This window comes from Canis lupus, chromosome 4 (assembly GCF_048164855.1).
Source record: "Canis lupus baileyi chromosome 4, mCanLup2.hap1, whole genome shotgun sequence".
NCBI lineage: Eukaryota > Metazoa > Chordata > Mammalia > Carnivora > Canidae > Canis > Canis lupus.
This window is the reverse complement of record NC_132841.1, coordinates 14782142-14809885: the sequence shown is the minus strand read 5'-3', so window position 1 is coordinate 14809885 and position 27744 is coordinate 14782142. Positions and strand designations below refer to the sequence as shown.

The following is a 27744-nucleotide window of genomic DNA, read 5'->3' as shown; positions in this document are numbered from 1 at the left end:
TGGGAACCTGAGCAGCACTGAAGTCTGGGTATTCCAGTGGTGGCTGCTGGTTGGGACTGGGACCACCCTGCCCTCGACTCCATTCTCTAATTGAGACGGCGACACCTTGAGGAGCTCTCTTGGCAGAGAAGCACGGTAGTGTTACCTCTGAGTGTGGGGAGAGGGTGACAGGAGGCAGAGAACTGGGTGGGAGACCCACCCAGCGTGGGCCGCAGAGGACCCCTCACCTCCGGGTCTGACTGTCCTGGGGCCACCAGGCCCCCCAGAGGGGTGGGCGCCAAGGACACTTGAATTTCCTTACACAACTGCAGATTCAAGAAGCAGGGCCACATTTCCATTTCATTTCTTTCTTTTTTCTCCCCCCCCTTCTTTTTTTCTTTTTCTTTTTTTTTTTTTTTTTCCTTTTTCACTCAACTCAGCAGCTGGCTGGCCGACAGCAGTAAAAAATACATTTCACTTTGCTGGTCAAAGGCCTAAAGCCAGAAGCAGGAAATGTGGAATTAAATGTTTCTTGTATCTGGAAAGAGGCATGACTAAGGTAAAACTGAATCCAAACACAAGCCTTGCTTGTTCAAGGCTTCCAGAGGGAGGGTATATGTGAGCTAGTGAGTGAGCAAGTGAGTGTGTGTGTGTGTGTGTGTGTGTGTGTGTATAAAGGTCAATTGAGTGGCTCCCCCCCCCCCCCCGCCCTTCTAAATCACTGAAAGATAATTATAGTGGCTCAGGGAAAAAAGGTTCCCAAAATAAAACAAGAAAGGCAGCAGCTAAAAGGAAACAAGTAGAAATATGACCAGCTAAGCCCTGAAGAACAGGGCTCGGTCTCACCCGGCACACAAACAATCGCTGTTCATATAGTGATTTCCGTTTGGTGAGATTTTCACTGAATGTTTTTTCAGTTATCCTGTCACGGTACAACACAATTACCCCACAGGATATGATCTTATCATTTGATTATTAGAAGTTTTTACAGTGCGAGAGGACGAGAGCTATTATAGGTTTCTGAACATTTAAACGTTCAGCGTCCATGTGATACCATTAAAAACAGGTTAGCCAATATGAAGGCCAACATTGCCCAATAGAGGAAGCTGAGTAGGTTCGTATTGTATAAAGAATCTAGTATAATGCAACATGCCTATGCCTTGCGGATGATTATTCCTCAAATATTTGTAGTACGACAAAGATTTAATCAGTTTCTAAACTATACAGATAACAGCAAAAATGCACCCCAGCCCCCAAGAACTCATTACACAGGAGAAATATTTTCAATGGGCTGCAACTCTAAGAATGTGGGTTGGGTTTTAGGTGGGCGGAAGTAATGGGGAAGAGAAGCAATATATTCATTAGAAAATCCAGAGAGATTTTTACCCCTGATCTACATCTACTCTGGGAATTGAGAGCGAGGCAGATAAATGGGCCTTTCTTATTACCCAGATTTCACATTTCAGATTAGCAAAATGCTTATTTACGATGCCATTAATGGATCTGAAATAGGTAAGCCATCGTGTATTAAAAAATAACATCTTTCCATAGGCATAAGATTTGTAGCAGCATGAGATTTTATTTTTCCCTAGGAATAATACAAGAATAACATTTTCCACCCCAAAGCAGAAACAGTAGGGGAGCCTTTTGCTATCACCAAGATTCCTATTAAATTCAGTCACTGTGAAAGCAAGATTTTTTTTCTCCTTCTCCTTCTTTTTCTTTTTTTTAAATAAAGACGACTCAAAATCAACCCGAGTTAAAATTAACAAATCAATAGCATGATAACCTTGATTTATTAGCATCTGAGCCACTAAATTATCATCATCCAAGAAATTGCTGCTTTGAAAAGATTTCGGCTTTGTTAAATCTCAAGTTAAATAATGGTGCTCCGTATACTAGGTTTTTAGATCGGCCTCATCTGATATTATGAAAAATTCAATACATTTCTCTACAGCAGAAGTCAGGGGTCAGCAAATCTATTACTGTAATGTAAGTAATCTGGCAACCTGCCAACTCTTTCTCCCTTTTATTATTTTTTTTGAAACACCAAGGCAGATAATTTTATATTTACAAATTCTAAAATCCTCCAGGGTCTTGCTTCTCTTAACAAAAACCGGCAGCCTCACATTCAAGAACTGTATATGGCACATGTCCTCATCATTTGCATTTCATACAAAAGAAGAAAGACTCTTCATCTTTATTAGGCAGCGTTCCCCCTTCCCTCACCATAGGCAGAGGGAAAATAATGTCAAATCTCATCTGAACGAGTAACCACTAATAATCTTCTGTATTGATTAATGCTTGCGTGGAATGACTGAACTTTTGGGCCAAAACATTGAGCAAACAGTGCTTAGGAGAAGAAATGAGAATCCATCTATTTATAGAACTCTGCAAAACGGTATTATAATACTGTCTAGAACTAATTCAATTTGGAGAGTTGGGGAAAGAAGTAGGAAATTTTTAGGGTTGAAATTGATTCTCGAACTCACCTTAGTTACTTTATAGACATTCTCGTGGCATCAAACCTGTGAAAAAGTCTAGGCCCAAAGATCTGCTGGTGACCTTAGAACAGAATATCTTAGGGTCACAGGGAAATAAAGTTGGTGTGCATGTCAAGGCAAAAATGCTACTGCTATTCTTATACATATTAGGTTTTTTTTTCACGGTCGTAGAAAAGAAATGTCATATTGGTTCCACTGGGGTTTCGGACCTGATCTGATCCCAAATGAAGTCATTATACCTCCAAGTTGATTCCAGGGTTGATAAATTCTAAGGCTTGGCCAGACATTTCCCTTCTCAGCCAGAAATTGAAAATATAACTTCACTGTGAAGTGTGGGAAGCAATCTTTCACCAAATATGGAGCCAATAGAAGGTATATTTTTCTTTTTCGAAGATGATGTATGCACACTGGTTAAGGTTCCAAGAAGAACAGAAAGTTTCTAATCTCACATACTGTTCACCTCTCAGGGTTCCAGACTAAGACCATAAAAATGGCCCAGACCAAGACCATAAAAATGGTGGAAGAGCATTTAGGTGACAGCACCAAAACAAAAGTCAAATACACAAATGTGCTGTGGCAGCACACACAGAAGTGGGATGTTTCCTTGGAGGGCACAACACTCACTGGGTACAAAAGAAACTTTGTTCCTGTTCTTTTAAAAGCCAAGCTCCATCTAAGAAAGATGTGGGCCCTGGGTAAAGATCTCCTTGATTTTATGGTGTGAGTTTCTGTAAAGCAGAAAAAAAAAAAAAAAGTGTGCAGAGTATGAGGAGCAAAATATCAGTAACCATGAGAGCTGAGAAAGAGGTCTCCGGTGTCTTTCTCCAACAGATGAGGAGGTGAATTGAAGACTCTGACCATCAAGCCATGGAGCGAGAGTCCATGCTGACATGGAGGTCATGGAGGATGAGTCTATGGCAGGACTCATGGGAGACAGGAAAGCAATGGGAAAACGCAGTGTGGATTCTGTATAGAAGACTTAGCTTAGCCCGTGAGCTCACCAAGGGTAAATTGTACCGAGCTCTTTAATAAGGAAGTGGGTGTAGTAAATAGCATCTTTGTGTTCTGTGTAAGACACCCAAAAGGTATGTGGCACATTATTATCAACAGCATTATATGGCCACTAGTCTTTAGAAAAGCTCTTTCTTGGGAAAATGACCTGCCTATCACTACCTACTCAAGAGGGATTAGAAGATGAACAAGAAACTTTTTTTGAGGGCATTAACACTGTCCATTTGCCCCTGGAAGTGGTGGGAGGGTTGTTTCTTCAGCCCATTAATGACTCTGACACCTTCCTCTATGGTCCTGGAGTGCCTGTAACCCTAACTAAACAAGAGAAAAAGGGTTCATGGACCAAAGCCCCAGCAAGACGGTGGCTTGATTCCTATAAATGATTGTCAATGTGAGAGAGGTGGTTCGAGGATGAGAGGCCCCCTGAACTGGAGTTACATTGGTCTATGGGGACCTTGGTTAAAAGGTGAGGTGGGAGGGTGGGGAGGGCAACTTCTGATTGTTCTCATATATTGATTAGGTATAATGATATTAATAGTAGCCACCGTGTGTTAAGTGCCTGTCAATACCAGGCGTTTTGTATATCTTAAGTTGCAACCAGTACAAAAAGATGTATATCCAGATACCTTATTTTATCCTCATTTTATAGCTGAGGAAACTGAGGTTCAGAGTGAAATAATTAAATGACTAGTCAAAGGCATGCAGCTAGTAAATGTCAAAATTTGAGTTCAAACACAGATCTACCTGCCTCTCTGAGCTGCTTTCATATCAGCAGGGTAGCAGTGCATTTAAATACCTTGTCTTAAAAGTACCGACACCGAGGAGACACTGAACGAACTGATCACCCCTGGCTTAAGAGAATCCTATGTCTTAAGGCACTAAAAAATCAGGGTGAGCGTTCTCCTTTTCTCAGAAGCAGTAGTCCTATAAAACACTCATGTGGCCATTCCACAAGGAGTCAGCCCGTTACAACAGAAGCAGCCCTGTGGTTTGGGCACTTGGCACAATTCTCCTCTAACAAAATGCCAGCAGGATAACTATGTCATGACTCTCTAAAAGGTGGTAGCTCAGGGTTAGGTCAGGCCCAACTTGATGTTGGACGGCAAGAGAAAATTAAGAATAATATATCCTCCGTGGATTTCAGCCTGTAGCACTGAATCTTACCACACACTTGAGGTTCTCATGGCTTCCCCATCTAGAATGAAAGCTCCTCAGGGGCTTTGCTTCTAGGGTGCCTCCTTGCCACTTCCGTGAGGGTCTAGACTGACATTAGCCCCATGTCTTTCAACTTAAGACCACACTGAAGAAAGTTGGAATGGATTTAAGAAAGGCTGACATTATGCCCCTAGGGATTAAAATACACGCTCACGACAGAGGGCATAGACCCAAAGCAGCACCCAGCCCTCCACAATGCCAGCAAGCAAAGGTGGCGGCAATTATTCTTCTCGATGAGAAAACAATGACTGACTCAGAATCAAGTTGCGCGGATCCATTTCAAGGGCGGATGAACATTATTTCAAGAATAATAGACAAATACAACTACAGTGTTTTCAACAGAATAAGCACCCCAGAAATGAAGGCAGGCAGTGTTCATTATGTAAAAACAGGCAAAGAACTATTGCATTTAGGTCCCATGTATGTGAGATAGCATGGATTATGGAGCTTCTGAAATGTTCATCAGGTCCCCCAAACATTTATTATTTTGATCGAACTTTGTAATAACTCATCTAAAAACAAAATGTTCCAAGAGGTTTTCAGTGGAAGAGTTAAGGATATATTTTAATGGTAAACAATTACATTCTTCTGTCATCTGATACTTTTTTTCTTTCTTTTTTGGAAACAGGCTCTCTGAATTTTCAATAGTTCCTTTGTGAAGGCATCTGTTACTCACGTAATTGAAAAGATGTTTGTGCAGTGGCATGCTTGAGAGTACAGTTATTTAATCTTAATGATAAAGCCCTGAGGACAGAAAATCATAAGTAGAAACCTCTTGTTATTTATCAAAAAGAAAAGGGGCTAAGACACCTAATCTATTCTCAAATTTAAATTCATGCTTGATGAAAACTATCAATAAAACATTGGACCTGAAAAGTTTCTTAAATACTATAGCCAGGTTCAAAGGGGTGAGTTAGGGGGGAGGTAGGAAGAAAACGAAAATGAGACAATAAAGGAGCTTGACAAAGAAAAACTGCTGTTTGGCAAGCTTTTTTTTTTTTTTGGGTCAAACAAAGAACTTGCTGTAGTTTACAGCATGACACACACACTTGATTAGTTTGTGCCTGAGGGTGTTTTTACACTCTATAGTGTAAACTCCAACTTCTATTAATTACAACTTGCATTTAGAGGCAAATTTAAGAATTTTTAAATAGAGATTTTTTTTCCAAGGCTGTTGTTTATTTTTTTTTAAACAGAAACCAGTTTTTCTACTCCAGGGCCTGGCAAGGGCTTTGTTTTCCTTTTTAGAAGTTTTTTGAAATACTCAGGCATTGGAAAGGTAGCAGAGCACTTTAAGCACTCTGAGGGATACAGAGGGAGGCTTTTGCTTATGAAGTTAACTGACCGTCCTTTCGGGAGAAATTCTGTAGGTCCCCAAGAACAAGCTTGGTGGGGTGTAGACAGAAGGGCTGTGGCTATGCCTCAGCCTGTCTGAATCTTGGTGCCTTGTTAGATTTCCCTGACGGCTGGGTGTTGCTAAGAGCCAGAGGCCTTCTGTGGGTTTAGGAGAAAAGGTTGAGAGGGCATGCGTGGCAGTGTTGAAGAGGTGTTGCTGTGCCCACTGGCCAGAGCCCCCATCATTGAGATGATGATTAGAAAGGAGTTGCAAGTCCATAGACTGCTCAACCCCACTATGGGTGCCCATGGGGGAAGATGGAACAGGGTCTACCCTTTGGACCTCGGGGCAAGACAGTCAATAGGCACTATAAAGGTAAACTGTAATACCTGCATCGGTGTATCCAATTCAGAAATTCAGCCTTAGTACTCACCTAATAGCTTCTTCCATCACCTCATTCCTTACCTCTTAACACACATTCCCTAGAGAAAACCATCCTTTTTGTTCAAATTTAATTTAATTCATTCAATCCCAATTTCCTGAGTCCCTGAAATGTTCATGACACTCTCCTGGGTCCACTGGGGAGACTCCAGGAAACCAATAGCCCATGATCCTTGCCCTCAAAATTAGTATCTTTATCAGTCTCAAATTCAACAGCTGAACATTTTAGGCAATGTATGATGATCGATCTCTAAAGTTATAACCTAACTCTTTAAGACCCAGTCAAAATTGTAGATCCTCCTGAAGACTTTGCTCATTCCAGCTTGAAAATTCTCTCTATTCTTTCTTTGATCCCTATTGAATTTGTTATTTGTATCAATTTCTTATAGACCTGAAGTTTTTATAACCTCAAATAATTTAACTCTCTTTCAGATATGTATGGACTATGAGTTGGATTGTATGATGTTAGGTAAGCCAAGGATCACAGCAACTTCCAGTTCTAATGAGTCAGTGGTAATGGCCTGCGCGTGCCATACTGAGGAGAGTTCTGAAGCTGAACTTGAGCTTGTGGAAACCAGCATCGTGTTTCCTTCGCGTTCTCTGGTAGCATGGGCACTTCCTCATTGTTTGCCAGCCTTATTCCAAACTCTTTGGTTCATACGTTTTCATTATCCCAGAGGGTGCTTTGCAAGTGGTAGACACTCAAAAAACACCCATTGGCTCTTGAAGGCAGAAGCAAAGGAAAAACGGCAGTTGCTCAAATGGCAAATCTATCGTACCTCAGAAAAATAACCCAGCAACTAGGAGGGCTTCTTACCAATTTCAAATGTAATCTTAGGTTATGTTGATAGACTGATACTGCTACATCCCAAGAAGTACTATATGCCACATCTGGAATCGCTCTGGGTATTCTGAGTGACACAAATTGGAGGCATCTACATGACAGCAGGCCAAGCTGGTGAAAATCCATAAATCGTGCTCTGAGGCTTGGCTGAATGGAATAGGAGGACTTGAAGTGAGAAGGGAGCCAAACATATGGAGGCCCATCACCAAGGAAATGGCATGCACAGAAAGTCAGCCTCCACAGGCAAGGTAGGGTCATTGGGAAGCCACAGAAGGTGTCCTGCTCAGTATGTGGAAGAGTGTTTAGATGAAAAGCACGTTCAGTGATGGTTCTTCTTTCTCACCCCTCAACCGCAGGGCATTTGAGCAGAGACTGGATTAGCCCAGTGCCAAAGTTGGTTCAGTCCTCACAGAACTTGACAGCCTATAGGCTACTTTTGCCCAAAGGTAGGTTTAATTTAACTTATATTTTCAGAAATACTGGATCTACTATTTTTAAATCAGGTGATTTCACATGAAAGTCATCAAGAAACCATGGAAAGTCTGACAGCACTGAGACTCTATCTGCCCAAAGCAATGGTGTTGGCAGATCCCACTGGACCTCTCTGGCTCGGCTGTATGTACCAGCTTCCTACTTTCCTACCTGGCCACCTGCATCCACCTATGCTACGTCCCCCATAAACATCTGAGTTTGTGACCAGTGGTGTGGAGCTGTGCTTCTTCAATGACCTGACATGAAGGACTGGGTTTCTAAATTTTCTGTCTTGCTGACGGGACACTTTTGTTAAATTCATAATTCATGAAAATGATTAGTAAAACAATGAAATTTAAAGCAAGGCACATAAAATACCCCCAATGTTTTATTAGTCTCAATGGACAAAAAATTATTCTGGCAAATTGCTATATAATTGTAACAATGCTTATTTGTAAACTGTTCTGTTCGTGGAGCACAGACAGGCCAGAAAGCCTCACTCGAGTAGTACTGGTGTAGAGGATGACTAAGGGACCTCTCAGATCTAAAATGCTGAGACCCTGCCTGTATCTTTCTGAATCGGGTTCTGATTAACTTCAAGGGTATCAAAATGAGCAAGAATAGATCAAATTGTGTCCTGGACATAGGGAGAGCCGCAACTCCCCTTACTTTCCCCCTTGACTTTCTCCTCATGACATGATTAGTCAAGTTCCTTAGAACTTGATATCTTTTTGGCATTTACCTTAAAGCACATATTTATCTTCCTCAAAACGTGAACCTCCCACACACTGCCTTTTCTACCTTCAGAGGAGAAAGGCAAGAGGTTCAGCAGACTGTCACTTGGGTTCTACCCAGATGCATCTGGCTTGGCTTCGGCTCCCCCCAAGTCTCCCCCAGCCCTGCAGCAGGACAGTCTTGCCTGGGGAATGCTTACGGGAAAAGCCAAAGGTTAGAATTTGAAATTGGGCATTACGTACATAAGAAGATGAAGCATAATTGCCCATTTTCCCCATAAGCAAATACATTTGTTTATGATTTTGATTTTCTAAATACCCGGCAAAGCACATCATAAAGTCCTTTTGCCTTAATGCTCCTTTTTCCATCCTTAATAACAACTTCATGTGCTCCTCAGACACACACCATGCAATTTATCCAGGAAAATTCAAACCAGTAATCTGGTATTCTGTGTGAAGATTTTTAGTCCCCCTCTGGCATGTGCTTAAAAGACATTTTTCTAAAAAAGAAAACAAATCTGCATGTGAAAACAAAGTCTTTAAGGTGAATTACTATTCCAGAAAATCAAGCTGAGAGGACTCTATAAAAATAACCATCTTCCTTTTTTGTTCCTTTACTCATAAAGGTGACTCGGGACACCTTCAATGCAGAGATGGATGAGAAAGAAAGTGTTCTACTTAGAAAGGTCCCACCCAGCTGACAGTGGGCATTTTTTCTTTGCATTCCAACCTCTGGTAGCTTGACTATATATCCTGAGCAAGAAGTGTCCAGAATAATCACACTTCATGAGCTTTACTGAGTTTGAGACATCCACGTAGCAACAGTCTCGCGATGGGGAAACATGAATGCTTTTTATATTGGTGATCAGCTGTAACATGAGCAATTAAGTACAGTACTAATGGACTATGGCCAGGAGCCTGGTACTAATATTAAAAACTGACAGAGATGAATAGGTTTGGAAGCAAAACCAGGCTGACAAAGACATTTTTATGAAGTGCCTGGACCTATTTGATTTAAACCAATCAGAGGCAAGTTTGGACGAGTCAGGCCTTCAGCGACAATGATGCATTCACAGGCATTGTACCATTTCTGTTATGCCTTAAATAAAAACACCCATTGATTCTTTTCAACAACCCACACTTTCATTATTACACTCATTAATAAACCAAAAGTGCTCAACTAAATATACAAGTAATATTTACTGAGGCCTCGGCTACTTTTTTTCTTGTTGGAAAATGAAAACATTTACTGGAAACACGAACCGCACCACATGAAAAATAAATCAAAGGATAATGCACAGATCACTCATTTCTTCTTCATCTTCTAGGAAAGCAAAGCTGGCGATAGGGAAGGGGGAAAGGGATCAAGTCTGTACACCGGAGTGAAAAGAGTGAGACCAGATGACTGGCTGCACAGGAGCAACCCAGTCATTCTGATCTGATGGGGAAAGGTATGAAAAATGTCCATGGGCATCTCCGGACGAGATGTCTGCCCACAACATCCTGATATTTGTCTTTCTTACTTCTTGATCCTTCTTGAAAATGGTGAACCTTCACCAATCTAGGCCACTCTGTTTTGTGTTAGCACAGCCTGTAACTAGCAAGAAGGAAAGTGATCGGCCAAGTCTTTAAGCACGGATTCAGCCAAGAGCTCCAGCCTCTTCTCTGACCAAAGCAGAACTGTTTCTAGTCCCTGGGACAGATCTGAGTGTCCTCTGCCCTTCTCTGAGAGAAGTGTTAAAGAGAAAGATGTAAGACACCTAGAGTAGTTGCCCCCAGATTTTTCTCCCCACCACAACACACAGGAGCAGGGATGAGTCCTTTCGGATCATGATTGGTGCAAAATGAGTGAGGCTGGTATAATTATAAGAGGAGTCTCATTTTTTTCTAAAGATTCTATTTATTTATTTGAAAGAGAGAGAGAGAGAGAACATGAGCAAGGGGGAGAGAGGGAAAAGCAGACTCCTCACTGAGCAGGGAACCCAATATGGGGCTCAATCCCAGGACCCTGAGATCATGATCTGAGCCAAAAGCAGACACTTAACTGACAGAGACACCCAGGTGCTCCCTGGAGTCTCTCTCTCTTTTTTTAAAGTCAATTTCTGCCAATTTTAGTACTTCACTATTAGTCATTCAAGACATCCTTGGTATCTGATCACAGCAATGTGAAAGGAGCCCAGATGATGAAAGGATATACAAGGAAGGGTAAAGGACCTTGCTAATCACCCTGTTGTAACTGGAGTTTCTGAATCTGTGCAGGGATTTCCACGTTGGGGGGCCCACTTGGCAGTTGACTATTGTCGTAGCTCCAAATCTACTCTGCTATGCTTGGTGATTCTGGGACCAGGGTTCTGCAGATGACAGGCCTCTTTTGTCAGCTGTCTTCCTTTTGGGGTTCTGTAAATGGGGCCCTAGCCAACCAGGGAGGGGAGGAAGGACTTCTATTTTGCTTGCTGTTCATTTCAGGGCCAACCCAACAGTAATTTAGCAGCAGCATTTGGTTCCAGCCTCTAGCTCCTGTCAACAATCCCAGACCAGTTTCATGGCATTTGCTCTGAGGTCCAACACCAGTCAGGGAGCACCGCCTCCTCAGGTCTGAGAGCAGCTCCTCGGTGCTCCACCTCTGGGCTCAGTAAGGACCAGCACTGGTTGAGAGCCTGTCCCCAGGAGGGATCTAAACCCCAGCTCTGTGAGGCATACTCTCTAAACTTCTAGGTGGCAACACCCTAACCCTCTTACCCTATTCTCCTGGTCCTAGGGAACCTGTGGTTATTACCTCTATATTAATGTTGCACTTTACGACATTTTTTTTCAATAGATTCTCTTTGTTGAATACCTAGTGTAGTTCTTATTTTCCTTACTGTATCCTGATACACACTGACCCAACAAATTCCAGATTTAGCAGAGGGAGTGACATAGTTTTTCAAAAAATATAATCCAGTGGGAGATCTAACCTTTATGAAATACTCCTTTTACTCCCAAGAATGAGGAGAGAAGAGACATTTTTTAAGAATCTTAAATATGAAAAAAAAAAAAAAAAAAAAAAAAAAAAAAAAAAAAGAATCTTAAATATGTTTCTCAGTAAACTTTGAGGTATCTCTACTAGAATTTTCCAATTTGACTGATTGAAGGCATTTTGGATGCTACTACTCCAGGTGAGGTAGATCATGAAACAAAGTACACAATCTTCAAAAGAATATATACTGGTATTTCATTTAAGATTTAGGCTCTTTGGACCCCTGGGTGGCTCAGTCAGTTAAGGACCTGCCTTTGGCTCAGGTTATGCTCCCAGAGTCCTGGGATCAAGCCCCACATCTATGGGGAGTCTTCTTCTCCTCTCCCTTTATCCCCTCCCCCTGCTTGTCTGTTCTCTGTCTCAAATAAATAAAAAGAAGAAGAAGAAGAAGAAGAAGAAGAAGAAGAAGAAGAAGAAGAAGAAGAAGAAGAAGGAGGAGAAAAAGATGATGATGATTGAGGCTATTTTTATCCAGATAACTGCTTGAGTTAATTATACACATACACACTCACTCTACTATTAGATCCAATCCTTTTTCTATCCCAAACTCAATCTGTTTTTTACCATGTGATAGCTCTGTAATATGTTTGATTAATTTTCATTCTTTAACTGGATAAGTTAGCTAACAGTTGGGATACACTCTTTCTTGTGAATTTTAATGGCTATCTGGTCCTTGAAGTTTGATGGTTCAGGTGTTGGGAACATTTGCAGATAGGGGTAGGGGGGGTTTCCCATCAGAATAGAAGTCCTTCGAAAATACAGTGTTTCTAATGAAAATGCTCTGATTAAAGCCTTGACTCCTAAGTCAAAACCAGCCAAATGTGTTCCCTCAAGCGCTCTTTACACAACACTCACCTGAGATATGGATACTATTTTGTAGGAGGATTTCAGTGGTGTCCCTGTGATGTACAGTGAGAATGTAGGTTTTCTATTAAATACTGAGAGAAATAACACATTTGAAAAGTTGTTATAATGTACTGAAAACGAGTAATAATTCAAATTCCTGTTACCAATTTTTAAAAATTCTTTTGGACCATAACCCCAACATGTAAGGCAATCTCTTGGGAATACTTTGTGGGGATTATTCATGGGGTACTAAACCCAACCCAGTTTACTATGATTATTCCTACAAAAACTATTCTAAGTTTCACTGAATGGCTATACTAAAAGAGGCTCTTTGCTAAATGCAACACAGATAAAAATATAACTGAACTCAAAAAATATGACTAAGAGTTGATCTACTAGATAACATGATCTGAAGATGCATTTGTAGGATGCAAAGGCGGGTGTTGAGCATCTGGGTTGAAGTTGGAATAGTAAAGAGCAACTATTACACTTAGCAGTTGTTTTACCTCTCAAACTAGCAAGCCGACTGGCCTGTTTGTTCATCTGGGTCTTGACTTCATTCCATTCATGACCGTTATTAACACACACACACACACACACACACACACACACACACACATCTCTACTTGGATCTTACAAGCTCTGAATCTGAAACCAGGTTGCTGATTCAGTCAACATGTCAGCAGGGAAAGACCAGGGATAAAGAAGTTGGCGCGACCTTAACAAATCAAGTATGGAGTGGGAGCACAGAGCAAGGATAATGCATGAATTTGCTAGCAGATCTGCACTGTTGTGGGCAACAACAGTCCTAATGCAAAGAGGAAACACTCCTGTGGATACAACCGTCATAGTAGCTAATTCGGCATTACTTCTTGTTTGCATGATCATTACCTTCTGAGAGAAGCTGAAACTGTTAGAAAATGGAACCACACAAAGCTTGGCAAGAAAGGATTTTCTTGGTCAAAAGCAGAGCCGTAGAAGAAAAGATACCAAGATGGCAAAAAAAAAAAAAAAAAAAAAAAAAAAAAAGGATCTTATCTGGGGCCAATTTCCTTATTAAAGAAATGCTTACTTTTCAATATTAATACATTCAACATTAATACATTTCAATGTCAATACGGTTACATGGCAACCTCCTAGTAACACTGCAGACTTATGATTGCCAGAGCTGAAGGTTCTTGTAGTAAATGAACCTATGGAGAACACACTGAGTAATCCAGGCTTGTGGGGGGTGGGGAGGTATTGTCAAATAGGTGATCACAGGATAAAACCAAACAGAAAAAAACATCTAATTTTAGCCCCTGTAACTAGAGAAAGCCATGTCCCCTAAAAAAATCACAAGGCGGTATGCAAGGTAAAATGCCAGAGGATATTTTCTATTTCCAGAAAGGTCCTTTAGACTTCCCCTTATCTTATCCTTCACCAGACGCCTCTTCCAATGAACACACTTTTAATTAAGCAACGGCTTTCCAAGAAAGGGCTTCTTACCTTTCATAATGTCTGCGGGTGCAAGTGGCGGCGCTGGTGCTCCCAGGATTACCGCCTAATTCATCATAAATATGTTTCCATTGTCGGCGGGCTGTTATCTGAAAAAATGGCAATGGGAAATTCAATCTTGCATCATAAGAGGTTCACAGTGCCAGGACTCAATACATATGCAACAGGCAGAAAAGGACAGTCTGTTCTGGAAACCCAGAGACACAGAAGTCCAAAGGAGGGTATGGGGAGACTTGGGGTTTCACAGTGGGATCTCTTTCGTGGTACTTTTCTTTACAATAAACATAGAATTCTGCTTTGGGCTCTATATTTTGTCACCCTTAGAGCATTTCACCTAAGGCATCTCCCTAGATATTTTATGCAGCTCTTTCCCCTCAAGGACCCAAACTCATTCTCTGATCCTTTAGGTCATGTGATAAAGCACCCCATAAAGTAAGATTTCAGCTAAAGTGTCAGTTTAAAATAATCAGAATTAACACTGGTTGTATAAGGGGCGGGGAACTGGGTGGCCAAGATTATAGAAAAAGAGAGAGGCTTTTCACCAAGCTTCCTCTTGTATCTTCTGATTTTTGACCTATGTGATGCGTTGACTACTTTAAACACTAAATAAGATTACTACATAAGTTAATTAAATTGATCAAATTGCTTATGGAATTTGCAGTCATCTCCGGGATACTTTTATGCCAGCTCCTCTAACCACCAAGACAAAACCAAAATCTGAAACTGTGTCCGTTGCAACCTGTTTACTTTTATTCACTTAGGTCAGCAAAACGGGTTATCCATCAAATCCTACGAAACCAAACAAATTCCAAAGGGAAAACACAAGCTACGTCTACTGTGGCGCTGGGTGAATAAAACCGGGCAGCTTGCAAAACTACCGAGAGGCACATTATGGTCCTGTTTAATTTCTTTCTTTAATTTTACTTTTGTACATAAATTAAGATTTTACAAAATAACAGATGCATGATCTGGCAAATGATGAATTTGGGGAAACCACGTCATCTACTACATCCGAGCGAGTCTAGCATTTCCTTGAAACCAGGAGACAGAGCACAGTCTGAGGTCCTTGTGAACCTTTCTAAACAGAGTTACAGGAAAACTCTGTTAATGGAATGTGCAGGGGGCAGGGCGTGGCAGGGGTGCCAGTGGCACTGGCTGCAATCAGAGCACCAGGCTTCTTTTGAAATAGCCCCGCAGAGCTGCCAGCGGAGTTCACTTACGGGCTAAAGGCATCAATCTGAGAGAAAAAAAAAAATCTCAACTTGTAAACAGGGGCTCTGTCAACTGTAATCTAACGAGGAGGGGAGGGGTGGCTAAATATTATAGGGTAAATGGCACCATTTTCATTTCAAATAAAACCCCCTTTATTTCTATAAGCCCTTCTCAACCTCCAGACAATGGGAGGTTTGCATTGTTCAATTTCCCACGAAGCGTTCTTGAACCGATTTGTTTCAATAGTTCTCTCTAGACAGAACCACGTCTTACATCTACTGGCAGGTATGACTAGAAATAAAATCTTCCTTTATTTAGAGCTTGGCTTAGATTATAATAAATGGTTTCAAACCCCTTTCAAAACACTCAAAATACATATTTTAGTAATTATTTTATATTTAAATACAAGCTCCCTCCGATCTTTCAAATAATATGCTTTCAGGCTGGTCTATTCAAGATCTGTGTCAAGGAAGAAGCGAAACAGGATCCCCTCCCACGTGTCTATGTTATTCCTCAAAGCCCTTAGAACATTGAGGCCCCTTGAACACACCTCCGTATTTCCCTCCCTCAGATGATGTGTGTGCACCCTGGCGTGCCTGGAATGGTCAGGAAATAGCCTATGTATGTCCCTACATGCACTTCAGAGGAAATCACCACTCTTGTCATCTTTGTATCTCTTCCGTGCACTCTATTTCATATTTTATAAAGTATTTTCACATGCATGGTATCATTTCATCCTCCCATCAACCTGAGGTAGATTATAGGAATCTTGTCAGAGATGAAGGAAGTAAGACACAGAGAGGTTGCACACCTTGCTCAAGGACACACAGCAGTAGAATGGCCATGTCAGGACTCACACCAATGTCTTATGTCCCAAGAGCAGACTTTTTTTCATACATCAAAACAACCTCCCCATCAGAATGAGCTGGTGAATGGTCCAAGTGTATAGCAGGGTGATAATACAGAATCTGGGGATCGTGTGCTTCACGTGAGGCAGAGGACTGTGGAAATCATAGCTTCTGCTATAAGTTCTCAATTTTGAGCTGTGGGTCTCTTACTAGTGGGGAAATAGCACAGCGACAAGGTCAGCAAGAATCTAAGCGGGTTAGGTTAACAGTGCTCTGAAAGTTTACTTGCATCCAGCAAAACTATGGCTCCTTCTACCCTGACCACTTGTGTATCTTGTTAGAACAGAGGTTCTCTATTATGTTCACCACTGAATCACAATCACTCTCAATTATATTCAAATCCATCCATTCACTTGACCATTTATTCACCAAACATTTCTTTAACACCTCCTACGTGTTGGGTGATATGCTAGCATCTGGGAAGCAACAGTGAAAACCAGACCCAACATCCAACATGACCACATCCTAGCATGTGGGGTTGAGGTGGGGGAGGGATACCATAGACAAAGGACCACACATATAACCAAATAATAAAGGTTGTGAAAAATGTAATGAACAGAGACCACTGATGATGGGATACTTAATGTGTGGAAACTGACCGCGCCCCACTCCTATACCCTATCATCTAGACTAGGAAGTAGTATCCTAGTCAACACTTGCCTTTCACAGAAATGACAAAATTCTTTAAGAACAAATAATGAATTATCAAAAGGAGGGGAAAAAATCTTCCTTACTCTAGGACTGAAACTATGGCAGCAGGGGGCCAGCATCAAGGATTACTTGGCAATAGTAAGCCATGTACGGTTGGCGAGGGGTCTGCGATAACCCTTGCTAGCAGTTTCTGGTGTTTAAATACAGTTTTTACCAGTGAGGGTTCATCTGGAGCAAAGACAAGGGCCAGGCCTTCCAGGAAGTGGTCCCTGTTTACTGAACTTCCACTGGCCAGCCTGGATGAATCAGGCCATTTTGAGATATTTTCTTTCCACAGGAAAGTCATAAAATGTGCTCTTTCCAACTGCTAAATGCTTTTATGCTTTTAAGTACACAATTCTCCTGGGTACACATCTCCATTTTTTGTGTCCAGATGCGCTTTTAATTCAAGTGCTATCCACAGGCTGCAAGGCAAGAAACATCTAAATCCTCCCGTGGTCCAAACCCACAGTGGGTCCGAGAGTCCAAAAGGAGAAAGGAAAGGCACAAGAGTTGCTCCTGGCCCAGCTACTGGGCATTGTGCTCTCACCTGTACAAGTGTGCCTCCTGAACTAGTATGCTTTCATCATGCCCAAGCGTGCATTTGCTTAGGTTTTTTATTCTGCTGTCCAGAATGTGCGTTATCTTTAAAACCCCAATTGGGAAAACCCAATGTCTACCTAGTAGTCGCTAGCCCTCCGGTTCCGCTCAGGTGGAAAGTCTGATCTAGCCACGGGGTGAGTTTGACTAATTGTCATTAAGCCGGAGACTCCTGGTCATGTTCGTGTTTCAATTTGACCTTCTGTTATTTTAGGTTTTTAAGGATACGAAGAACTCTGGCTCTTTGTTTCCTAAAGAAAATGGCCAAATTCATTCAAGCAATGATCTCTCTCGGGTTGTGCTTCCCCTGTCATCTCCTTCAAGATCTTCACTGAAATGATAGGGATTCATGACAATCAACCCATCACCTACTGCCTGCTATTTTAGGGCACTGTGCCAGGTACAGAGGCATGGAGGGAGCAAGTAGAGGATGGAGGGTTGAGGGTGGGGAGATACTATAAAAAAGAAAGAGAAGTTACTACTTTCAATGGTTCATAATTTAGCAGGAAGCATGATCCCATATGACTAATCACAAAGCAAGAGAAAAAACTGAGCAGACCACACCCAAGGAAAGCAAATCAATCTCATGCATGGAGACCTCATCTCACTTTGAAGACACTTGTCAGTTATTCCTTTCCCTGGTGTGAGTAAGACCCAAGAAACTTAGTGAAAAGCACCCATACCCATTATGTTTGTGTATGTTCATTGCTTCTAAATATAGTGGTTTTCAAATCACTCTTTGGAAGCCAGTTTTAGAGGTGGCCTGAAACTAACCTCCACACTGCGGCCAAGAAAACGGGTCCAGGGGGTGGGAAAGAAATCTGTCTTGTCTATAGTTTACTTGATGAAACTATCCCGGTCCTTAAAAAAAAAAAAAAAAAAAAAAAAAAAATTGGAAAACTATTTTAACCCAAGACATGGACTTGGAGCCTTGCATTCTTTACCTTTGAGGTTGCAGGGATGAAATAATCTTAGAATTTTTGTGGCCTGGTTAGGAAACGGCAGTCAGGAACCTTGCAGGACTTTAGTGTGTCTATGGCTTAAGAATGTAGCAGATGTGAAGTCAAAAGGAACATTTGCCTGCATACAGTGTTGCCCAGGCTGCTCTGAGAAACAGCCTCTTTCTCGGGACACCTTGAGGGCGGACTGAATTCAAGGAAGATGACTTTTTTTTCCTGGTAGTACTCCAGGAACTGGAGCCTTTCAAAACTACATGACATCATCTTTGGCCTCGAGAATTCTGAATTAAGCAAGAGGCTTTGTCCGTCCAGTTTACTAGGGTTAGATTCAGAGGATGTCTCGAAATGATGTCAAAGCCAGAATCTGGTGTCAAAGCCTAATCCTTCCAGCAAAGAGACATGTGACTTCTTCCTCTAGATGAGAAATAATGGTCCTATCTCATCCGTGGAGAGAGATGGAGCTGCTAACCGGGCATTCTTGGAAGGCACCGCTTGCGTGGTCCTCTGCCTCTAGAACAAGGTTTTCTCAAGACCCATTTCCCTACTCTACCTTCTTTCCAAATATTGCCTCTGGTTCACCAGCACATGGTTAGCCAAATGGAAATCACGTTAGCAAACCACCCTCAACACGCTGCATCCTGGTAATACCCCAAGCTACTCTTCAAGCTGTAATTGCTTCACCAGACACTAGAGTGAAGACCTTGCTCGCTGCTCAATGCAGCTTTATCCCATTCTCCCTCAGCAACTGCAGGTGACCTACACTCTAAAATGCTTGGAAGGAGAAGTTGGATGTATGATTGTAGAGGAAGGATCTTCACTGCCAGCCAGTCAAAATGCCAGGATATTATTTTTTTAGGGAATCAAATCCATTTAAGCCCTGTAGGATCTCTAAACCTAAGGATGCAGAGACACAAATTCAATCCAGCAAAGGCAGAGGAGGCCAAGAGAACTGAATATAGTCATTAGTCAAATGCTTATAAAGGCTTAAAATAAAACCTCTGCTCCTCTTTTTTTGTTGTTGTTGTTTTAATTCAATTTGAGGGTTGTGAAGGGCTGCAATGAAATAATCCATAATCCACAATTCAAACCAGAAGGTTTGGAATAGTTTATAACCACAAACAAAAACAAGCCAATTAAGATGGCCTCTTTTTAAAACCAGAAGGAATTCCAGAGAGATGTCTTTATCCAATCACAAGTTAACAGCAGAAGAGATACATCTACACATTTTCAACTTGCAAGGTTTTACTATGACTGAATGTTTTCATCATGCAGCCCTCTCGACCCATCTCCTAGGTTCACACATTTTTCTCAAGAATCTGATAATCTCAGCTAGTAGTCAGTGTGCCTGGTAAGGATCGGGGTAGGTACAAAGAACCGACTGAAAGGTAGGCTATTAGTGGCTTTTCCCAAAATATCACCCCAAAGAGGGAGAAGGCATTGTAGACACCTAGGAGACTTCTGGGGGTGGAAGGACAAAGAAGGGTCATTTAATGCATCTCTTTCCTCCCAGTGTTGCTACAGAGGTAATGGCAATGGTGCACAAACATTCTCTGCAAGTCAGAATCCGAAGAAGCCCACAACGACACCTTGTGACTCATTTCACCTCGCTGTGCCTCAGTTTCCTGATTTGTAAAATGAGGGTATGGACTGGAGCAGGGTAAATACAAGGCCAATTTGCAAAACAAGAAAAGGTTTCAATGCTATGCTTTCCCGCATTCAAAATGAAAATGGCTTATCGAGTCCCAACTTAGTTGGATTACCGCTTCACCAAATGGAAAAACCTTCATTGGAAATTCTGTGCTGCTTCGGAACCAAAGAAAGGGTAATATTCTGGTGGGCTTCTTTAGTAATAGCGTGAAGACAACTTTCTAATCTTTGATGCTTGACTTAGATGGGTCTACACCGTGAAGCAAGGAGCCACGAGGGCCAGTGGTCACTGCTACCACTAGCTTTGAATTGACATCACCCGGAGTGCTGGGAAAACAGGATTCTTGGGTTCTTAGGCCCAGGGCCCACCGCAGAGTTAATATCTCAGGGTGGACGTCTACACAGCTCTGAATACTACAAAGTTCCCCTCTGAAAATCTGAGCCCTAGTTCTTGAGTAGCCTTTGGGAACCACGGATCTAGAAGATTCCAAGATCTCTTTTGAGCTCTAATGACAAATCTGCACTTGCTTCTGATATCAGATAATCGCATAGATAAATGTCTTTCAATAACCCAGTGATACAACTTAAGCCCTTGGACGGGATCTTATTCATACACCTGCTGGACCGACTTCAAAATCGAATCCTCAGTGAACATCTCATTTCATTTATTGGTCAACATATACCAATAGAAAAATGTATCCTGTACTTGGGGGATTCAAAAGCTTCCAGTAGCACGGGAGTGGCAAACTTCCCTGCCCATAGGGACAGCAAGATCATATGGAGCATTAAGGAGATAAAAAGGAAAGGGAAGAGAGAAGGAAGGGAGGGAGGGAGGGAGGAAAAATCTGACCAACCGACCAACCGGCTTCAGCCAGTTCATGACCTTGGATGTAGATTTTATAGCGAACAGAGAAATATGTTTTCTAAGTAGATTCCCTGCCTCAGAGGAGATGAAAACGTTGGAGGTGAGGAATGGCAGGGGCCCAACGAACAATGAGGGAGTTGATGGGTAAATAGGGAGAGGAGGAGGGAAACAGCTTTTCCAGGGGTTGCCAGTCCTCTCTGTGGCTTGGCTGGAGAGGCCTGCAGCTCATACATCAGCAGATGGGGAGCAGATGCGATCCAGTCTCCCACATGCCCCCATCCCAGCCTCTCTCCACTTGGCTCCACCTACACCCAGTGAAGGCAGAACAAGTGGCAAAACGTAACTTAGCTTGTTATCAATCTCCTATACGCCACTCGTCCCCCACCCCCACCCCCACCCCCAGCCAGACTACAGAATAATTCCAGGGGCTACCAACCAAAAAGCTCCTCTCACAGGGCTCCATCCTCTCTGGACCCCCCTTTGAGGTCACTTGTCCCAGCCACCTAGTCACCCACTTTAAGTTACTCAAACTCTCTATGTCCAACATCATTCTACCTCCACATCTGATTTCTCCATCTGGCTTTCTCTTCCTGGAAGGCCATGATCATTCCTATCTAGATTCCATCTATTCTCCAAAATTCTGCTCAGATGGCACGAGAGCCACAAGTCCTCCTTCCCTCATTTCTAAATGAAGTAGTACTTTCCCTGATCACGGAACGGATCTTTTTCTACCTTGTCTCTTAATTATAATCCCTGCCTCTCCTGGACAGCAAGCAACCAGAACCACTGGCTTAGATATTATTGCGTCCTCCAGAGCGTCCCACACAATGCCTCGAACACATAAGACGTACTAAATGTGTGTTCAGGTGATCTGCTGATTGCGAGGTCATTTGTTATTTCTACTCCTTCAACAAAAGAAAAAAAAAAAACTATTATGGGTTCAGAATACTGAAAATGCCCTGAAACTTATCAGAAGTTTCTTTTGTGCATTCTACACCCACTTGCTGTTGCATGGGGGGAAAACAGATCCTTGTGAAGATACAGAGGATACAAAGAAGCAGGAAAAACGGATTCTGTGAAATTTGTTGGCACTCTCCCTATCAGTAGACAACAATACATTTCTGGGTTTAAAAAAAGACATTTCATAATATTGTACAGTATCATGTAACTTATCTGCAGTCCATACAAATGTGCATTCCTATTCTTAATATCAAGCGTTAGACTTAAAAAATCTAGGCTATGGGGCTGACTCCTGCAGCCATGAGACTAGCTCTGAATAAGTTATCTTTTTCACATGGACAAAAGCTAGAATTAGCTTAAGGTTTTGCAAAAGTATGAAGCCACCATGGCAAGAAGTCAATCTCTCTGTCTTATCAACAGATCCAACCAAGTGAAAAATTATGTTATTTATTTTTACCCAGGGTACTTGATAAAACAAGTATTTAAGTAAATTCATGTCTCTGAAACACACATTTTATAGTGCTTCATATGAGCTTTATATTGCTTTATATACGGGTATGTATATCCCAGGTCTTACACAAACATTTTACACCCACATTTACTCACATCTTAGAGTTCTGAGTCAGAATTCATAGCAGGTATCTCTAAAGTAAATACCAGATTATCTGAATCACTTCATGCTAGCCATCTTTTCCCATTCCAAACCCCTGACATCAAACCATTATATTAGTTTGTGGAACAATATGCTATATCTGGCAAGAAACACTGGTTATTATGGTGGGGCTAAAATGAATTTCATTTTCTTGACTTTGTGTCTCATACTGTCATTTTACTGTGATATAAAGATATCCCAGGTTACTTTGTGAGGAAAGAAAAAAATAATTTCTTATTCAATTGCAGAAGAGACTGCACAACTTAATCTGATCATTGTGTGGAGGAGAAAATATTTCCAATGACGACATCTTCCTATGTCAATTGATTTTATTACAGATTTCATCTCTGCGTGCTATATTAATACAGCTCTTTCTTCTTCTTTCAAGATTTTAATCTTAGTTTGTTGCTCTAACATTTTATTGGTTCAAAATACATGCTGTAAAACCCGTGGCCATCAAATTTTCCTGTGGGCTAAAAATAAGCCATTCCTGTCAGTTAGAATTAGCTGATAAAGAGTGTCAGAGCCTGTTCTGAATAAGTTTGATAACTTCCTGTTTATGCGGCACTGACCCTTGTCTAATAAAGCTTCCTTGCCCTAGAATAAGAGAAGATTCTGCTGCATTCTATTCCTTAATGGCCAATACTGATTACTTTTGAAAGCCTTTAATACATTTCCCATATTAGACATGAACAGATGTCAGGTATGTTGCCAAGGGAAATTTCTTTTATGCAATCTTGGCTTGTTGTACAATAATAGCCCTTTCTCAACATGGGAAAAAATTACAGACCCAACTAATTTCCCTGACAGGGGAGAGTTACATATGTTTTCCACTTGTAGTTTTTATGACAAGTTTACAATTTTGCCAAACCTGGAACTAATTGGGATCATTTCCAAAAGCGGCCCAATAAACCCCCAAAAGTGTGGAGCCATTTGAGAAGGCAGTCAGTGATGGTTTGCTTTTACATTTTCTCCATTTTGGTCAAAGAAGGGGTGGGGGAGTTAGATTGCAAAATTATTTCATTTAAGTTGCTTAAACACTTACTGTTTCATATCCTCCCAGTTTTTGAGCAGCTTGAAACATAGTCCAAAGGTTAACTGTTAGAGGGACAATAAGTATTTAGATAAGCATTGCATTAACATACTTCCAAGAAATGTCAATTAAAACATTTTGTTTTGTTTTGTTTTCAATGAGAAAGAGAAAAAAAAAATGCAAAAACAAAACTAGTACCCCAGAGAGCTAAGTTCTTAGGAAACAATTTGCCAAAGGGCATTTGACAACAGGATATATTATTACCACTTAAAATATTTCTTAAGAAACAGTCACAAATACGGAAATGGTTCTACTTTGGGGATAAAGGATAACACAGCTTTAGTCATGTTGCCATCAGCAGACCCAGAGAAGCTAAGTTACAGCGTCCTTGGGAAAAGTGTGAGATTTCAAAATTAGGGTTGGTCTTGTTCAACCCTTAGAAAGAAGCCATTGATTAAAGGGTACTATATAATGCTTCCTTCAGATAAGAATTTACCATAATCAATAAATAACAGCCACTTTAATACACGATTACCTTTCTAGTAGAAATGTCTGATGGCAGCACTATATTAAGAACTCATACCGTATTTCACTAACACATGGTGCCTTTGTAACAAGTAGGAAAACACATATTTTACCCTTGAAGTAGTAGTGATAAAACAGATCAAAGGGAAGGAAGATACTCATTCAGTAAGGATTGAGTCCTGAGTCCACTTAGTCTCCTCCTCACTTGCCTGTGTGATATTTCGAATATATACCTTTTTCGAACAGATTTCTCTTTGTGGGGCTTGCATACATTTATGCTGTTAAACAACTCAGCCAAATTGCTAGCAATCCTGCTCATTTGTCCCAAATACTATGGAATGGGACTGCTATGGCTTTGACTCTTTTACAAGAGGGGAAAGTTGAATTTCAAGTAATTCCTTGGTAAGGGAAATGAAGAATAAAATTAAAATTAAAAGAAAAAAAAAAGGCTCTTTGACACAACATGTTGGAAAAGCCTCATTGAACCTTGCACTATTTCAAAGCTATCAAGAGCCCTGCCTCGGCCTTGATTTAATCTGAACCAATGCATAATGCAACAAAGCTGTTCATAGTACATTAATTTTACTTCTATTTCAAGCAACCAGTTTTCAGACAAACATTGTAATCATTCGTAGTTATATAAGTTTATAATGGCTGTGAGGGTTCTCTTGCAATCAGTGCCAATTGCTATTAGGTATGTAAATTGTTATGTAAAACATACAGGTTTGACATTCTTCATCAAAATGACACATGGTTTTAATCTAGGAAGATACGTTTGGAGAAAATACTATTTCAAGCCAGGGGCTCATTGCTTTGTGTGCTACAAAATCCAGACAGAGGCAAAATACATATTCGGTTGTGAAATCAGGGCTGGATCTGGGTTTCTTCTCTTTTTCTATGGAATTCTGCTCAGCTGTGAGTTTCCTTTTCTACTTAAAAATGTATTATGATGCTTAAGTGTCTACATCAAAGTAATCCAAAATTGGGCTTTCGGTTCCCATCTGTGTATTTCGGGTTTCCTGTGAAGTCAGGTTTTTGTTATCTCTTCACAAATTTGGGGCCTAGGAAATACGTTTTTGCTTTCTGGTTGTTTTGTCCACCTTTAAATGTCTTCCTCTTGAAAGCTGCCTTTTTTGCAGGCAACATCTGTGTCTGATAAAGCTACGTCATATTATTATCTCAGAAGAAAGGCGTTGCAGACACTCAAGATTGACAAAACAGAAAATGAGAAACTTTCAACATGTCTATTTCCAGTCATAATCAGTGGATTCAAGCCTATAAATATCTCACTGCAACTGCCCCAGTAGGGAACAATGTAGCGGGAAGGGGCAGGGAGAAAAATCCGTGGCCTGGATGATTTGTAGATATAGTATAAACAGAGAGAGCATCATCCCCACATTAGGATTTCAACATAACCCTGAGTCAATTTTTTTTCCCACTTTAAAGAATCTGAGCAGTTTTGATATTTCAGAAATGAAAACAAGCATACTTACTCTGTTTAAAACCTAAATAGGGTATTCGTTCTATTGGCGTCTTCCTTTCTTTCATGTATTTATAGAGTGCCACCAGGAAGGCCTGCTCATCTGCTCTGCACTCTTCACCAATGGCAACCTTTGGTTTCTCTTCATTTGAGACTTTTTTACAGTTATTATGGTTATTCTTCGGCTTGGACAAGGCTGACCTGGCCTCACATTTCACCTGGAAGTGGGGGAAAAATATGCCACATCAAATCAAGTACAGCCTCGGAACGCTTACAGACACAGCCAGTGACAGCTTGCACAGTGTGGGAAGGGTGAACCAGTAAATAACCTTGCCCTGAAGTAGCTTTTTAGCGGCAACACTGAATACCATTGGGTGGTGACTTTTCTGTGAAGGGCCGGGTAGTAAATATTGCAGGATTTAGGGCCAGATAATCTCTGTTGCAGACACTCAGCTAGCATAGAAGCAGTCACAGACATGTAATGGAATGGGTATGGCTGTGTTCCAATAAAACTTTATTTATAGAAACAGGTGGTGAGGGGGCCATGGTTTGCCAAATTTTCCAGCCTCTGTTAGAGTCCTTACAAGCATGTTGATGTGAAACCAGAAACAGTGTTGGGATCTGGTGGTACCATTCCGTTGCTTTTTTGTCCACATTCATTTTCCCAAGGGCCGCCATCTGTTAAGGTCATTGGATGAAACCCTGTCTTCTTAATGAAGAGTCCCATACTTTGCCCTTTGTATCAACATGAAAGAAAGTTTATTTCTTCATAGTAAACTTAGCTTGTTGCTACTATTTCCAGCAACCTGAAAAAACACATGTCAATGCCAGAGGATGTTGGCCTCAGGAATAACAGCAAGATCTGTCACGTGACGGTGATGCCCAGATACCCCCTCAGAAGGAAACAAAAGATTCCACTCCTTAACGAGGGCTCCTGGCTCTTCAGTCAGCTCTGAGAACGTAATAGGAGATCTAAACTTGCCACAAAGGAAAGAGTAGAGGTCAGCTAAAAACCCATGGAGACTAAAGTGGAAAGCACCATAATTAAAAAACTAATGGCGGCCACTGTGCCAGATGTCATTCCTTCCACACTCTAGGCGAATGTGGGCCTCGAAAAACTGAGTGGCTAACCCAATGTTCCCTCCTCACTGCCATGTTCTACAAGAGGCCTTTGATGGTTGTTAAATATAACGCCAAGTTGCTGAGCTATTTTAATTGTAAAAGGGGGAAGTACAAAGGGTCAGACTTTTGAGTTCAAGTGCGCCCATGGGGAATGTGTACATTCCGATATTCTTTACATCTCCGTATCTAACATCGGAGAGAAGAGGGCAAGCGCTGGGGAAATGTTATGAATAAAAATGTCCCACATATTCGACATTGTTTTCCATTTCAGATTTTGACCGCTCTTTCTCTTTCCCTTCGGCGTCTCCTTCCCAGGCCTTAAGAATATAAAAGGCTATGCTTATTTATAAAAGGGAATTGTATCCTCCTGCAAGGGCTTTCTTTAACCTCTTTTCTCAAGTGAACATGCGAGGTTAATATCTTTAGACTGGCTCTGGAAAAAATAAAACTTCCTGTACAACTCATTCAACTGGAGCCTCTAGACTCTAGATAAGATTTTAATTTTTTAAGGGGGTATTAGAAATGGTACTAAAACACTTTTCCATGTAGAATTTTTACTGACGATATTTTCAAACTTTGGTACTTTGTCTCATTATATTAAGGTGAACATCCTGTGAAACTTTATGTCGTCATCATTTCTCACTGCCAAATTTTAGACTGAGCCTCAAGTTCTGATGAAATCTCTAATTGAATGGCTTTTTGAAATCATAAAATCATTCCAGTTTTAATCTGTATTGCCCCTGGCCTTCTGTGAGTGCGTACGATGTAGCCAGGCTCCGTTCTCAGCACTTTTTGAGGTATTATCTCATCTTCTGTCCACAAGCTAGTGAGGCCTGTGATTATTCTTGTGTTAGAGATGAGGACACTGAGGCACACAGGGGATGGGTGACAGCAATAGGATCATGTCCAAGTTAGTAAGTGATGAGCTTGGGATCTGAACCCAGGTGGTCTCACTCTTGGGCTTCTGGGATTAAACACTATAATTTACTGATACTCATTAAAAAAAAATGGAATCTATAGTCAAAACACACTTCCAATTAAAAGTGTATCTTATTACTAGGCAGTAAAAACCTACAGCTTAGAAACGTGATCTATCAAATGAGGAATATAAGATAAAGCTAGGTGGTTTCCACAGTATAAAAGGGCTCCATTCCTTCTATTGTATATTGAGCAAAGGGAAGGAAACCAGTATCAATT

At 41.2% G+C, this 27744-nt stretch overlaps 1 protein-coding gene and 1 long non-coding RNA gene across 7 annotated transcripts in view; one reads left to right on the top strand and one right to left on the bottom strand.

Annotated features, from left to right (window-relative positions):
* The window catches only part of ARID5B (AT-rich interaction domain 5B), a 178514-nt gene that overhangs the window by 12223 nt on the left and 138547 nt on the right, over positions 1-27744 (bottom strand). For all 3 annotated transcript variants that reach the window (XM_072823215.1, XM_072823217.1, XM_072823216.1), the window contains 3 exons: positions 25439-25643; positions 23433-23485; positions 13886-13983 (listed from right to left, as the gene is read on the bottom strand). In XM_072823215.1, coding sequence (XP_072679316.1) covers positions 13886-13983; positions 23433-23485; positions 25439-25643 — 356 coding nt within the window. The remainder of the gene's footprint in view (positions 1-13885; positions 13984-23432; positions 23486-25438; positions 25644-27744) is intronic.
* Positions 19-9727, top strand: LOC140631894 (uncharacterized). 4 transcript variants are annotated; one of them, XR_012029431.1, is made up of 6 exons: positions 23-135; positions 3315-3489; positions 6919-6955; positions 7325-7578; positions 7687-7776; positions 9162-9727. It is a non-coding gene; the product is annotated as an uncharacterized lncRNA (long non-coding RNA). The 4 variants fall into 4 exon arrangements; XR_012029429.1 differs by having other exon boundaries at positions 6919-7578; XR_012029432.1 differs by lacking the exons at positions 3315-3489; positions 6919-6955 and having other exon boundaries at positions 19-135.